This window comes from Phaethon aethereus, assembly GCF_964289735.1.
Source record: "Phaethon aethereus genome assembly, chromosome: 3".
NCBI classification, from domain to species: Eukaryota; Metazoa; Chordata; class Aves; order Phaethontiformes; family Phaethontidae; genus Phaethon; species Phaethon aethereus.
Genome location: NC_138576.1, coordinates 2829494 through 2843668, shown reverse-complemented (window position 1 = coordinate 2843668; position 14175 = coordinate 2829494). Strand labels below are relative to the sequence as shown.

At 36.9% G+C, this 14175-nt stretch overlaps 1 protein-coding gene across 1 annotated transcript in view; it reads right to left on the bottom strand.

Moving 5' to 3' along the window:
* The window catches only part of MSRA (methionine sulfoxide reductase A), a gene marked incomplete at both ends in the record, with an annotated part of 305267 nt that overhangs the window by 120943 nt on the left and 170149 nt on the right, over window positions 1-14175 (bottom strand). Inside the window, one exon of the mRNA XM_081997076.1 lies at window positions 1242-1346. Within this exon, the coding sequence (XP_081853202.1) occupies window positions 1242-1346 (105 nt within the window). The remainder of the gene's footprint in view (window positions 1-1241; window positions 1347-14175) is intronic.

Sequence of the window (14175 nt, the reverse complement as noted above, 5' to 3'; positions counted from 1 at the left end):
CCCCCAGCTCTCCCAGCCTGTCCTCCCAGCAGACCTGTCCCAGCCCTTGGAGCATTGCTGGGGCCTCCTCTGGCCCCGCTCCAGCAGGTCCATGTCTCTCCTGTGCCGAGGGCTCCAGAGCTGGACGCAGCACTGCAGGGGGGTCTCCCCAGAGCGGGGCAGAGGGGCAGAATCCGCTCCCTCGCCCTGCTGGCCACACTGCTTTGGGGGCAGCCCAGGGTATGGTTGGCATTCTAAGCAATATCTCCGTATAATTCCTGGTATGTCAACACAGAAACTGCACTAAATGTTCTGAGATTTTACTGATTCTGCATACAGAAAATAGCTTTCAGACTCGTGACTAAGGCTTCCCTTTTTGTATAGGCAGGAGTTGCAATAGCTATTTTTGTCTGTGCATTGTGTTCTGGACTCAAGGGAAGACACTTATCCACAATAGCCCCTGGATCCTTCTCAGTTACTGTTTCCCAGGATGGTATCACATTTTGAAGGTATCATCATCTGCATTTTTTGTTCCCACATGTAGTAACAAATGGCATAATTATGATAGCTGTTAAAATATTGAAATGAGTTATTGTATGTAATATTTCTGAGAAATGGTAGGATGATGTTTATTGAAACTATATAAACATGTGAAATGTTTTCTCAACACAGTTTCCCATTTATGTTTGCACAGATGTGTGCAATGTCATCACAAAACCTCTTCCAAGAAAGATAAATTAAATCAAAAGGTTCAAATAAGGCAAATAGCTAGAATGTTCTGCTGTTGCCCCTACACACCATTTCTTATCTCTTTTTGTTCCATTTTTCTAACCATAAAAGATATTCAACGCCATTGAAAAATATTTTACAAAACCCAAAATTTTTTATGAAGCATAAAGGTCCTTGGCACAAATAAAATGACCAGCTCTGAAGCTGTGAAGAAATATGCTTTAATTTAAGAGACAAAAGATAGCAATAGAGAAGAAATTGTCATAATCGAAGTTGAAAAAAAAATCCTATTGTCTACTGTGCCTCTCTGTGGGAATTTTCCCAGCACAAACAGCTGTAAAGGAGGAGGGGTATTCTGAGTTTCTGTACTCTCATTCTCTCTCTCCCTCTCTTTCTCTGTCAATAAATGTCTGCAATCATATTCTTGAGCTCCAGTGTGATTTCAAGGTTCATCTCTTCCATGCAGCTCAAACACTAATTATCCCAGCTGTAATTAGTAAGATAATTAAATACTGGCTCACTCATCACTCTACCTTGTGTCGGGTCATGATTCTCCCAGAAGACCTTGAGCAGTTTCTCAAAGCTGATGTTTTCTGGCTGATATACTACTCGTACAGTCTCTGTGTGGCCAGTTTTACCTTAAAAGAAAAAATAAAATCAGATGTTATTAGTGAGAATAAGCAAGTGCATATCTAGATTTTTACATCTGAGATTCAAAGCACAAACCATTGTTTTCCTTCTTTTTTCTTCCTAAAAGTGTTTTGACTTACCAGCATTTATACTTAAGCGTTTTTATACAATATTTTATATACATGCCAACACTAAGATGTCTGTTAATTTAGACAAGGCCATGGTGAAATAAACTATCTAGAGAAGTAATACGCTAAGACAGTGACGTCATTACAGTAGTTTGTCAGCTTAAGGGAAAAAAAATGAATAGTTCTTAAATATTTGTAACTGATGACCCATAAATTATTTTTAAATATTGTAAATACAACATTAAAAAAGGAAAACTTGTATGTGTTGACAGTATAGAACTGGGGTTTGCTTCCAGGACGTAAGATATTGATAAAATAATTGATTATAAAAACAAATTTCAAGGGCATCTTTACACAAAATCACACAAATAATTTCAAACTGTTTCACATCATCCAAACCACTGTTGCCAACAGGCATCAAAAAGTGCCAAAGAGAGCCTGGCTGAACTTTATGACAGCAGATGAAGTTCAAGGAAGATTAGCAGGTGTTACAGTACATTAAAACATATTATTCCTACTTTGCAATTACATTATGGGCATGATTTTTTCCTTCCTTACGTGTCTAATCGCTCACAATATTATTGAAAGATTCAGCTTCACAAAATGTGAAGGATCTGGCCACAGAATTCATTTCAATTGTAACTAATAGTTAAGACTGATGAGTGCTCAGACATCTCAGGGTGAAAGACCACTGCACTGAGTGCTAGACAAGCATTTTATATTTTATATATATTATATGTTATATATTTTACAATTCATAAATGTAGGCATATTTGTTGTTATAATATATGCACGAATGGGGGAAAAAACTTATCCTAGTCTTCAGTTAAATCATAATAAGTAAACTGGACAGCCAGATCTGCCTTTAGGTGAGGACATAATAAGCTCCTTCTTCACACTAGGCCAGGTTTTTATTTCATTTATAAATGCATAAAGCATAAACTTCAGGTTTACTCAACTGACTTCAACAGAACTGTTGAATATCATGCAGTGCAACAACCAGCTGAATCTAGCCCAGTGATGGGTTCTGAAGGAGCTGCCACCAAACAAGAAAAATCAGAGTCTATGAGTAACTGAGGAGTGTTCAGTAGAAACAACAATTCAATACCAAGAGAAATTTTAATTAAAAAAAAATTAGAAAGAAATAAAAAGGATGTTAGGATATATTAAGAGACATAACAGGGAAAAGTATGACAGCATTATATCAGTTAATGGGGCACCTGAAATGAAGAAAACCTAAATGAGGCACAGAGGGGTGGGCTAGCTATTAAAAGCGATTTAAAAGACTGGGATTAAATTTAGTCTAGAATGCAGAAGAGTAAAAGGGGACACATCTGGGATATCTATAATAAAAATTTTGATAAAATCAAATTGGTTCCTACCTAGTGTGCTTCACAATACAACAAAGATACGCTCACTGAGTTTAAAAGACAAAAATCTACAAGTTTCATGTAAGCTATAGCTAAAGCCATGTCATACTGTCCACCAGGATACTGTCCAGGCAAATGATGGCCCAATTCCTCTTTCACATGCACTACACCTATTGAAGTCCATGGAAGCAACTCATTATCTAAATTCAAATTCTGGTGGTAGGTTAACAGAAAGGGGTCATACATTCAGTAGAATAAAAATACAAGTCACAGATAATTGGCTTAATAATAAAGTGAAATGGTCTTTCTCTATTATGGCATGAACTGGTGGCCATCTTAGGTCAGGGGTGGAATTTATTCCAGATTTCACAGTTTACTATGGACTACCAGTGAAAATAATGGGGTTTGCCTTAGCTGAAGCCCAGGCTGTGCATTTTGTTGTTGTTTGAGATAAAGGAGACCAAACGGGTTGCCCAGAGAGGTGGTCGATGCCCCATCCCTGGAAACATCCCAGGTCAGGTTGGACGGGGCTCTGAGCAACCTGCTCTAGTTGAAGATGTCCCTGCTCACTGCAGAGGGTTGGACTAGATGACCTTAAACGGTCCCTTCCAACCCAAAGATTCTATGATTCTATGAAACAGACAGTGGTTTGTCCAGCTCTCGCAAGCCTACATCGTGTAACTAAAAAGAGATTAAGGAGTGGCTTCTGACTTTAATTTTTTTTTTTTAAGACAATGTGAACCTTATGAAAGGTTCTTATCACTCAGGAGCAAATTGCTTGTCTAAGATGACTAGCTTTAGATCACAAGAGAGTTTCTTAAAGAAGTTCAAAACAACAGAGGCATTACCTTTCCTCTCAATTGAAGCAGCGATTACATCTTGTCAACACTGTCTGCTCTTAACTAATCCAGAAGTTCAAAGAATCAGCTTTCTTCTTTCCCTCTGAATAAGGAAATAATGGTGCTACTCTGAGAACTATAGCCTGACCTCAAGAAAAAAATCCTCAGATGTGTGGCTAACAGACTGTTAGAACTTAAGAGCATATTTAAAATCAATATTCATCCTCAGAGGAAAAGCAAGGAGGCAATGCTGCTGGTCCTATCAAATTCACCTCTAATTTTCCTCAAAGCCTTTCTACAATCTAGAGGATTTTCTTTCAGAATACAGTGTGGCTATTTGTACCACGAACAATCTTAGTCATTTGTGGTGAGCACTCCTAATTCCCAACAATTTTAGTGGAAACTACACCAATCAACTGAGTACAGATGGGCAAATAGGCAGGTAAAAGGCTCCCTGTGGGACAGATTAACCAGAAGATTTCCTAGAAGAAGCATAGAGGGAAAATGATATCAGGGGTCAGGAAAAGAAAAAAAATGATCTCTCCACAGGTGCAATATGCCTCACACAAGAAATCAAAATATACCACCACGTTACCCTAAGTAGCATGTAAGAAATACCAGCTTATCAGTGCCAAACATGACTCAGCTGCAGCGAAAGTGGCAAAATGAAACTTAAATTGGGTTATCTCTGTTGAATTTCTTATTTCGCTTTTTGCATTAGGCTTAAGTTTGACTGTGAAAATGGCATAATCACGTTTCAGTTTGGGTTTCATACATTTGGTATACTACAGCACTGAAAGAACAGAGCAGGCATCAAACCAACTAACCGCTCCTCTGTATTCTAAACAAAAATAATCATTGAAATATTTCTAATCAAATCTTTTTTGTAAGATTTCATAAAATGGAGAAGCAGTAATCAAAGAGAAATAATAAACCTGCTTGTTCTCAAAAAAGCTGCATGTCTTTTAACAAATTTAACAGGCTAACACTGAACAGCTGAAACGATTTAAAATGATCAGCGATAGATGCTGTTCTTCCAGTGATATTAAGCTCTTCACCTTAAGTGCCTCTTTCAGAATTTCTCATGAAAGGTCTATTTATATTAAGTCAGAGAGTCACGGTGTCCTCAGTTCACCTATTGTTTTTAATTATCTGATCTTTAATAGTCCACAGTAAAAGCATGCTTCACTTTAAGTTCCAAAAGTTTTAACAAGTATGAATGTTTCTAGAAGCCTTCTCCCAAAAAAAGCTCAAAGTTTGAACTGTTTGTTTTACATAATTTATTGAATCACTAAATATAATTTCATTTGCTGTTAACTGTGCAAATAGAAATCCTTTATTTATAGGTGCCATTATCGGATTTGCAGTTGTGGTGCTCAGTTCTCCTTCAGCTTTAGAAGGAGCTTAGCCATTGAAGAACCTAGCCGCAGATGATAAGACTTTATTACACCGTGGCAAGCGAGGGCTGTGTGCCAACAGCAGATTGTCTGTTTATCCTATATCCATTTCCCACTTAGAAAACATAGCCACTCTCAGAGGATTAACTACAGTGAGCTCTTTCAGCAAGGATTCAACTCTGGCAAAAATGTTCCCATAAAGAGCAACAGAAAAAGACATCTGAGTGACACCTCAGTGCTCCTTTTCAATTTTTTTCTTTCTAATACTGTTTAGATTTTCACCTTAATCATCTCCCAGGTGAGTGCCCAAGCCGATGGATTATAGAATCTTACTCATTCTTTTTAACTTGCTGTATCCAGTAAGCATTTAATTATTTCTGGCAAAGTGGAACAACTTCAAAGGACTGGCTTGAGAGCACCTGACCTGTGAACATCCAGCCACCCAGCAGCTACGGAGCTGCTACGTGGCACGTGGGCTTCATCTCTGGCTAGTCCAGCCCTGGGTGAATGCTATAAAATTTATAAAGTTATAAAATTCAAACAACGCCAAAACTATTCCCTCCTGCCTCACTTCTTCAATAAAAAGGGTCTTGCCTCTATTTACCTACTGAAATAATGGGTGTAAATCCAGTAAACGTCTAAATATAATTTAAAGAAATAGGTCGAGATCTTCAGCTTATTTTCGAGCTGAAACAAGCTAAAGATCTAAAAAAATTTGTGCTAGCTAAAGCCTTGGCCCAAGTGAATATGCAAAGTATGACATGAAAAAATAGTAGGTCTTTTGAGCATCTGTTTCTCCAAACTAGCCTGGGAATTTTTATTGTCGTAGTTATCGCTAATAAAATTTCCAGCTTCTTCCTGAAATAGCAGTGAGTTTAATACAGAAACAAAGCATTCAACACTAACACACTGAGAACCCAGACTTTGGGGATCTACTTTTACCTTTTTACATTTGAAGCAATGATGATGAAAAGAATGGAAATAATCATGGATTGATAGATTTTTAAGAAGGGTCCATTATGACAATTTTATTTGACCTCCTGCCTAACACAGATGAGAGAATTTAACTGGAGCAAGCACATACTTTGTGTACTTAGAAAAGTAACACTTCTTGACTCAAAGAATCCAACGGAGAGAAAATCCACCAGAAGTCAAAGTAACTTCATTGAGTGGTTAATAACTCTCACTTTTGAAACAAGCATAGAAGAAAAACAAAGGCAAGAGATATTTATTACCTTTATTTATTTAAAGGTCCTTCTGTACAGACAAAGACTACTAGGAAGCCAGCCATTACCTCTTCTTTCTGAATATTTTAAGTGAATCGATCTTTATAATTAATCTCTTGGACATTCATTTTCTTTAACTTTTTGAGAAGAGTAAGAATGTAGTAAGAAAGTACTAGTACAGACCTCCAGCCCTTCTCTGGCCATGGCCATAAGCAGATGCCCAGGGAAGGGTTGAAAAAGCATATGTGATACATCTACTATGCTGTACATGAAGAACCAAGTTCCTTTATCTGAACTTGGCTCCCACCGGCTTCTTCTGGCAGCCTCTTGTTCTGCTTGGAGAGACGGTGAGCCGCCCCTACCTACACATTTGCCCCCACAACTCATGGTTTTCTGACTACTTTTCAGTTTTTCAGGGTGATTTTTTCCACTGTTTGGAAAAGACTGTAAAGCATATCAGGTATACAATGGCACTAACATGTGGCTACTATTTTTTGACCACCTGCTTTATATTTCAAGTAACTTTAATGACTTTGTTAGCATTGAACCAGGAGATAAGGTTCGGTTTATTATCCACTGTGAATTTCTGCTTTGCAAAATACAATGCTTTACCTTCCCAGCGTGATCCACGTTCTTTTATACAACTGTACTAAAATATGTCAGTCTTATACAGCAAGAACCCAATTTATCACTATGGGACAGCCAATCCTGCAGTTGTTAATTAAAATAAAACCTTCCATAAATTCTAGAAAATTCTGCCTGGACCACAGGAAACCACGCCTCTTCCAGTGTCTACAGAAAGTAGTATATACAGCAGCTACAACGTGGTGCCTACATCTAAAGAGAGACTTTTCTTACATTTTATTTATTTGTTTTAGTAGAGAACAGATTAATTACACAGTAAATGAAAATTTTAAGATATAAGAAAATTTGCTAATGAAACAATGAACTGTTATAAAATGCATTTTTGGCAACTATTACAATCACTTAGTTTTTACCCTGTCAAATCAAAATTAAGAGAACAAAGGTCACCGTGAAAAATGGGGTACAAAATGCTGCTACTGATAATTTTTTTCCACAGAAATTCAGTCATATTTTTCAGTAAAACTAGCTGAATGAATTTAAAATAAAGGAGATGATTGACAGTTTGAACAAAGAATATTGCTTTTTTCTAAAAATCTGCAAAACAAAAGTACGAAATGAACTTGTTTCTTATTTACAAGTATTTAAAATTTGCATGGTATAGCTACAAACATTTCTTACTTTTGCTTGCTAAAATCCTACGCACTCTTTAGCAGCAATGTTTTTCTGATAATATGACACTGATCAGAATACCTGAAAGCAAGACCACTGCTACTGACACTTTTTCTATTCTTATTCTAAAATAGCTGTTCATTGAAGAATGTATAAAAGGAAAAAAACATTTAGATAGCCTGTAGGACAACACAAGACAGCAAAACTTTACTTGTCGACTGTCCTTATAGGTTCTCTCTTCTATAGGTTGTATGCCCACACTGCAAGCACTTCAGGAGGGATTGCTCTAGACTCACTCTGAACTGAGTGTTTTTCACAGTTGGAGTGCATTAACTGTGCTCCTAGACAGTACATTCTGATTTCATTTCATTCAAAAGGAATCTTAGAGTCAAAAACAATTCCAGTGATTTCTTGCAGATGTCGGTGGAAAGCTTCTTTACCATTTATATTGAGAGAAACTTCGGCATCCTAGGGAAATGGGTGTGATTGCAATAGGTGATATGGGATATCTCTGTTTTAAGTTGTGTTGCTTTGCTAGCCAGGGCACTGCAGACATCACAGAACTGTATGAACCATATCATTTTAAGGATTAGTCTGACATTGCTCCTGGACAATACAACAGAATATCCCATGTGGCATTCAGCTGAAGAAAAAATGTTGAAGATAGGCATACAATTAATGCCAGTCAACATGGTTGTATGGAATATAGGTCTTGTCAGCCAAACTCGATTTCATTCTCTCATAAAATTACAAGTCTAGTTGTAATAAATGTAGGATGTAATAGCATGCATGTAATAGACTTAGACTTTATTAATGCATTTGACTTATTACTTCATGACAGTCTGATTAAAAAATTAGCACTATACAATATCAATAGTGCACATGCTAAATGGATTAAGAATTGTCTAAATGACAGTTCTAAAAAAAATGTCTAAAGGGAACAAGCATTGATTGGCAGCATTTTTATCTGTCCTCTGCAGGGATTGGTACAAAGTCTGTTGCTGTTGAAGTCTTTCATCAGTAATTTTAAAGAAATAAAAAGTCTCAACTTAGAGAATCTGTGGATAACGCAGATGAGAAGGCTGATAGGATGGTCTTATAAAGCAATTACTTGCTGTGCTGGGCCCATTCAATCAAAAATGTATTAAAAACAGTCATACATAAAATCTCTACTTAAGGGAACAAGTGACATACACCATACCTGCGAACAGGGAACAATCTTTAAGGAAAGTGCAAAGGTGGAAGTAGACAAGCAAGTAAATACGGAATTTCATTGCAATATTGCAATAAAATGGAAAAGTGACTGAACTGGGATGCCTAAGTAAAAATGAGGTTGGTAGGAACAGCGCTGGAGAGATCAATCCTGACATTAAGTAGATCCTCAAGAATAGTTTCAGTGACAGCCACAAAGAGCATGATATGTTTAGCCTTTCAAAAAGAAAACCTAGCGGTTTTTAATTAAAGGATATAAGCATCTTCTCAGGAAGAGAATGACTAAGAGCCAACAGGGCTCTTTGAACAAGCAATGAAAAGGGGTATCAAGAGCCAATGGTAGGAATGGAAACCAGGGAAATCCAAATGGAAAAGTAGGCACATATTTTAAACACTGAAGATGGTTATCTGCTACAAAACACTACACTGCTCAATTACACCATTGGATCATCCAGTGCTCCTGTAAACCTATGTTCTATAAACCAAGGGAAGTGGTCAATTCTTCGTCTCCTGATGCTTTCAAATCAAATCAGATTTCCTTCTGGGAGAGATGCTTCAGACAAATACCAGTTAAACTTAAAGGAAAAAGTTATAGGGCTTAATAAAATAGTAACTGGATGAAATGTAATGACCTGTGATATAAAAGATGTCAAATTAAATAATGCAGTGAGCCCTTACCAGCCTTAAATGCTGTGAATATATGAGTGAATTGCCCCTCTTTTTCCTTTGTACACTTAACTTTAACAAAGCCTTTCTATCCCAAAACTGTTATCTGTACAAAGAGTTGGAACTTCTGTATTATCTTCTTTTCATCATGGTTGATGAGGTAGACTCTAACCTAACTACAGTCTTTAAATAGGTGAGTTAAAATCTTTCAAGTACAGTGGTGGGAACAGAAAGACACCATCTGGCCACATTTACAAAGTTCTCATATAAAAGCCCAAATTTAACCCTAAACTTACACATCAGATGGACCGAGCTTTTACATGTCAATAAATTATGTTTACCAACAAAGCAGTTATACTTGGCACTAAGGAAATGCAATGACAGGCTTGTAAACATCTAGCCTGCGTCAATCTGAACACTAGATCAGGTGACTGTAGAACAAAACAAGTGATCATGCAAGTGAGAAATGCTAGCTTTAGGTTAGGACCCATTAATTACGAAGTTAATTAATAAAATGAAGGATTAAATACAGAAGGATTAATGGGAATCACAGAACCTTAGTCTCATAACTAACAGAACACTTGTATTATTGACAGCATCTTACGTTGCTGTGGAGCCAAGAATTAGGGCGCAACTGGTTTATCCTGTACCTTTTCCATAAAAATCACATGCTAAAATAACCATTGCTCTTACAAAAACTTTAAGTTTTGCTCTTGCAAACAAAAACATATTTCACAGACTTTCAAATACTGAAAAATCACAACATATCTCAGGAAAAGCAGTTTGGAGAGTAATAAGAAACCAAAGAAGGTTAAAATCACAGTCATACAAACACAGAATGGTACAATGAAGATATTGCACTGAAGACAGGTGGTTTTGAACAATGTTGCTGAATTTGTCACTTTCCTGGCTGGGAGTGAAACGCTTAATAGCATAAAGCAGCACAAATCATTCCATTTTCTTCCCTAGACTCGGATTCAAGCATTGGAAGAGTACAACAAAATACAGAGTCCATCACTTTTTATTCCAAATATATTTATTTCCAACTCTTCAAAGAAAGCACAAGAAAATCTATTAAGTGTTCCAAAGCCTTCCTAACAGCACAATAAACAGTTTTGATTTAAATGTATATTAATGCTCTATCTTTTGTTTATATGATGTTTATAAGAAGAGCTAACATCCACAATACATTTATTATATTTTCCCCACTCATTTTATCTGGAAAGTATTACAAGAATTTTCTTTGATTTCATCACGTTTTACTTTGACATTCCTCAAAGCTGCTGCATTTGACATGTACTTCACTACACTGTATCAGATAATAAGCATATCAGTAATACAGAAAAAAAAAATCAAAATGAGGGAAGAAAGACTTCATTTTTTTAATACAGAGTCTCTTTAGGAAATGTATGTCCAAGGGATGTGATGAACTTGCTATCAATACAGTAAACTAAAAGAGGGCAGATTTAGACTAGATATAAGGAAGAAATTTTTTACATTGAGGGTGGTGAAACCCTGTCCGAGGTTGCCCAGAGAGGTGGTGGATGCCCCATCCCTGGAAACACCCCAGGTCAGGCTGGACGGGGCTCTGAGCACCCTGCTCCGGGTGAAGATGTCCCTGCTCACTGCAGGGGTGGGACTAGATGGCCTCTAATGGTCCCTTCCCACCCACACTATTCTATCATTCTATGATTCTATGAATGCAAAGGTACTATCCTGATTAAAATTAATCATATTACAGGAAAAAATTTAGTGGTCCATAATGTTACATCCTGTCTTTGCGGAGAATTCTCAAACTGCTCAGCTTAGGTTTTTATAGGATACTTTGGACTGAGTGAATTTAGTTTCCTCAGAAGAAAAAAATGTTGTCATTCAGAACTTAAGTCCATGTATTCTGCAGTTCCACACATTCACTGCCCCTTGAATTAATTCCTTGTCTGACATACTTGTGCCTAAATCACAAGTCATATAAGAAAATGCCCAGTAAGGAACACAACAAGGCTACTGTATCACAGCTGTGTGGAACTGAAATACCATAAAAGACCATCTTATTCATCTATATCCTTTTTTATAAATTGTAAACACATTGATTCATATACAGACATGACAGGGGAACTGCAGACAAGTACGTTAAGGATCAGGAAAAAATCTGCAATTCAAAAGCATTCAAAATTATATTTAGCTATTTCTTTTGCAGTGCTTTGGCAAAAACTGTACCTTCCCTTTAATAGCTTTTGAAATTCTAGTATTTATTTTAAATATAAACTATAACTCTTGTCCCTCTTACAGTGATACTCCTGAGAGATTATTGAGGGAGTGGACTAAAAATTTGCCCAGTATTAAGAATCAAAAATTGCAGTGAGGTCTGAGACAGGTAAATTGGAAATGTGTAGTCTTTGGTGGGCAGTAGAAGTTTCTGCAGAGAGCAAGAAAGGGGAGTTCAAATCAGAAAAGGTGAAATCGTTCATTTGCTGGCTGATAATTAAGACACATAGAACTATGCTAATGGAACGGGTTTGAACGCAGAAAATTGTGTTGGCAGAGAATGCCAGGATACTGCAGAGAGCTCACTGAAAACAGGTGAGCTACCACACAAACTTAAGGTTAAGGAAAGAAATGTAGCTTCAGTCTAAGCTATGCACTTGTATTCCCTGTCTCCAAAGAATCTCTGTCTGATGAACAGAAACCACAGAGCTCTTGTACCTGGTCTGACCTTTGACATCACGAAGTCTTTTGACAAATGATGTCATAGCCTACAGCCTGGTAGTCAGGATATTGTGAAGACTATCAGCAGAGCTCTTCTGGCATTACCAATCATCTGGCCCAGGGCAGCTCTTCATCCACCATGAGGGAACCATAAATTTTTCTCCATCAACTGTAGGTGGTGGTGAGGCACACTTAGGGAAATGTCTTATTTTCTTTAATCATGAAGATAAAAACAGTGACACTAGCAAGGGGTTCCTTGCAATCACAGCTCCTCCTGGGGACCCTACTGAGTGTACATTAGAGCAATGAGTTCTCTTTCTGCTAAAAAATAATGTCTCTTCCCTTTCCTGCCTTATTTCGTTATTATAATACCTGCACATTACATTGCAAATTGTAGCTGCCATCTCATTGTGCAAGGTGTTGTATAGATACAGGATAAGAGACATTCCTGTCACCCACTAAAACTGCTGGGAAGAATTAACAGTTCCTAGATTGCAAGTTTATTTTTCCCAACCATCCTCATGAAGGTCCCTTTAATGAGAAGAGGCAGCTTGTTCTATGGCCAGCATCACCTGAGGCTACATGAACGTTTTAGAACACCTTATTTCTGATTAAGGTAAGCAGTCTACTTCATTCCTAGAATCTCACCCTGAGCATAAAACCCCACTTAGTGCTGACAAGCATCTTCTTAAGGACACCGTGAAAAATATGCTACATAGTGTCATAGGTTTCACAAAGACCATTAACAGCTGGGAACAGATCAAACGCCAGATAATATATTTCTACAGCTGCATGACCCATATTTGAGATCAGGTTTAAAAAATAAAGGCAAGTAGATCAATCATTAGCCTTTAATAAATCTTTACAGATATTTAACTTTTTTGTGGCAAACCTTTTAGACATTATTAATTCTCACCCCAATTTTAATGAATTGCTGTGCCAATGCTTAACCTCAAGAAGTCACGTAAAACGAAATATTACCAATGATTAATTATACTGTAATAGGCCAATAAGAGCAACCTTTATTTCAGCCGCTGATGAAATTAACTAAAATTTACTCCAGTAAACAGTTTACTGTTTATACTGCTATTTACACATAACAGAAAATATTTTTTGGTTTTTTTCTAAAATGTAAATGCTATACTTCACATTGGACCAGTGAAAGCACTTACCTCCTGCTTAAACCTAATGAACATTCATTGTATTTGACTATCCATTATTTCTATTCAATCAGTCACAAATCAAGAGTTTTAAATTACAGGTCACTTGTATCCCTTCTAAAATTCCCATTTAAACGGGAGCATTTAAGAAAAGCAAAGAAAGGATTTTAATTCAAATGAAAACAGTATTCCTTAACATTAATTCACCCAAAAAGAAATACCCAATTTGGATACCCAAAAGTACTTAGAAGACAATGAGGAAAAAAAAGTAATTGTTAATCTATTAAAAAAACCACCAAAACTCAAGGAAGTAATATATTCAAATAATGTGAATCACTGTGCTCGCTTTTATGTTTATTGTACAGTACCTACTACTGTGAGATCTATTTGAATTTAATAACATCAAATCTGGCAAAATGAGGAGCACAAATCTCTTTCTCACAGCTACTGCTCCTTGGAGAGAATTTTTTTCTCATATTGAGAGGAGCTTCAGTCTTGCTAAGAGAAAGAGGCACAGGAAGATCCTGTGGTTAAAAGCCCACGTTACATAAATTCAACGTGTAACAAAATGCAGTTTCTTAACAGTGAGAGATAAATGCTCAACATTACTTACCTTCTTAAAATATTTTTAATCCAAGCTTCTGTGCTGAATTCTGTGGTCTGTAGATGCAGAAGGCCAGCAGGGTGATCACCCACAGCACCAGGTTCCATGAATTCTGTTCTTTACTGAGAGCATCTCTTTTGTAACGCCCAGCACCCATAATGGTTTCCAACTCTCATTAATACAATTATTATAGTAAACTCTTACACTTTGGAGCTTCCACTGCTCAAAAGTAATATCCCCCCATGTCCCTCTAAGTAACTAGTATTTTCTGTCTT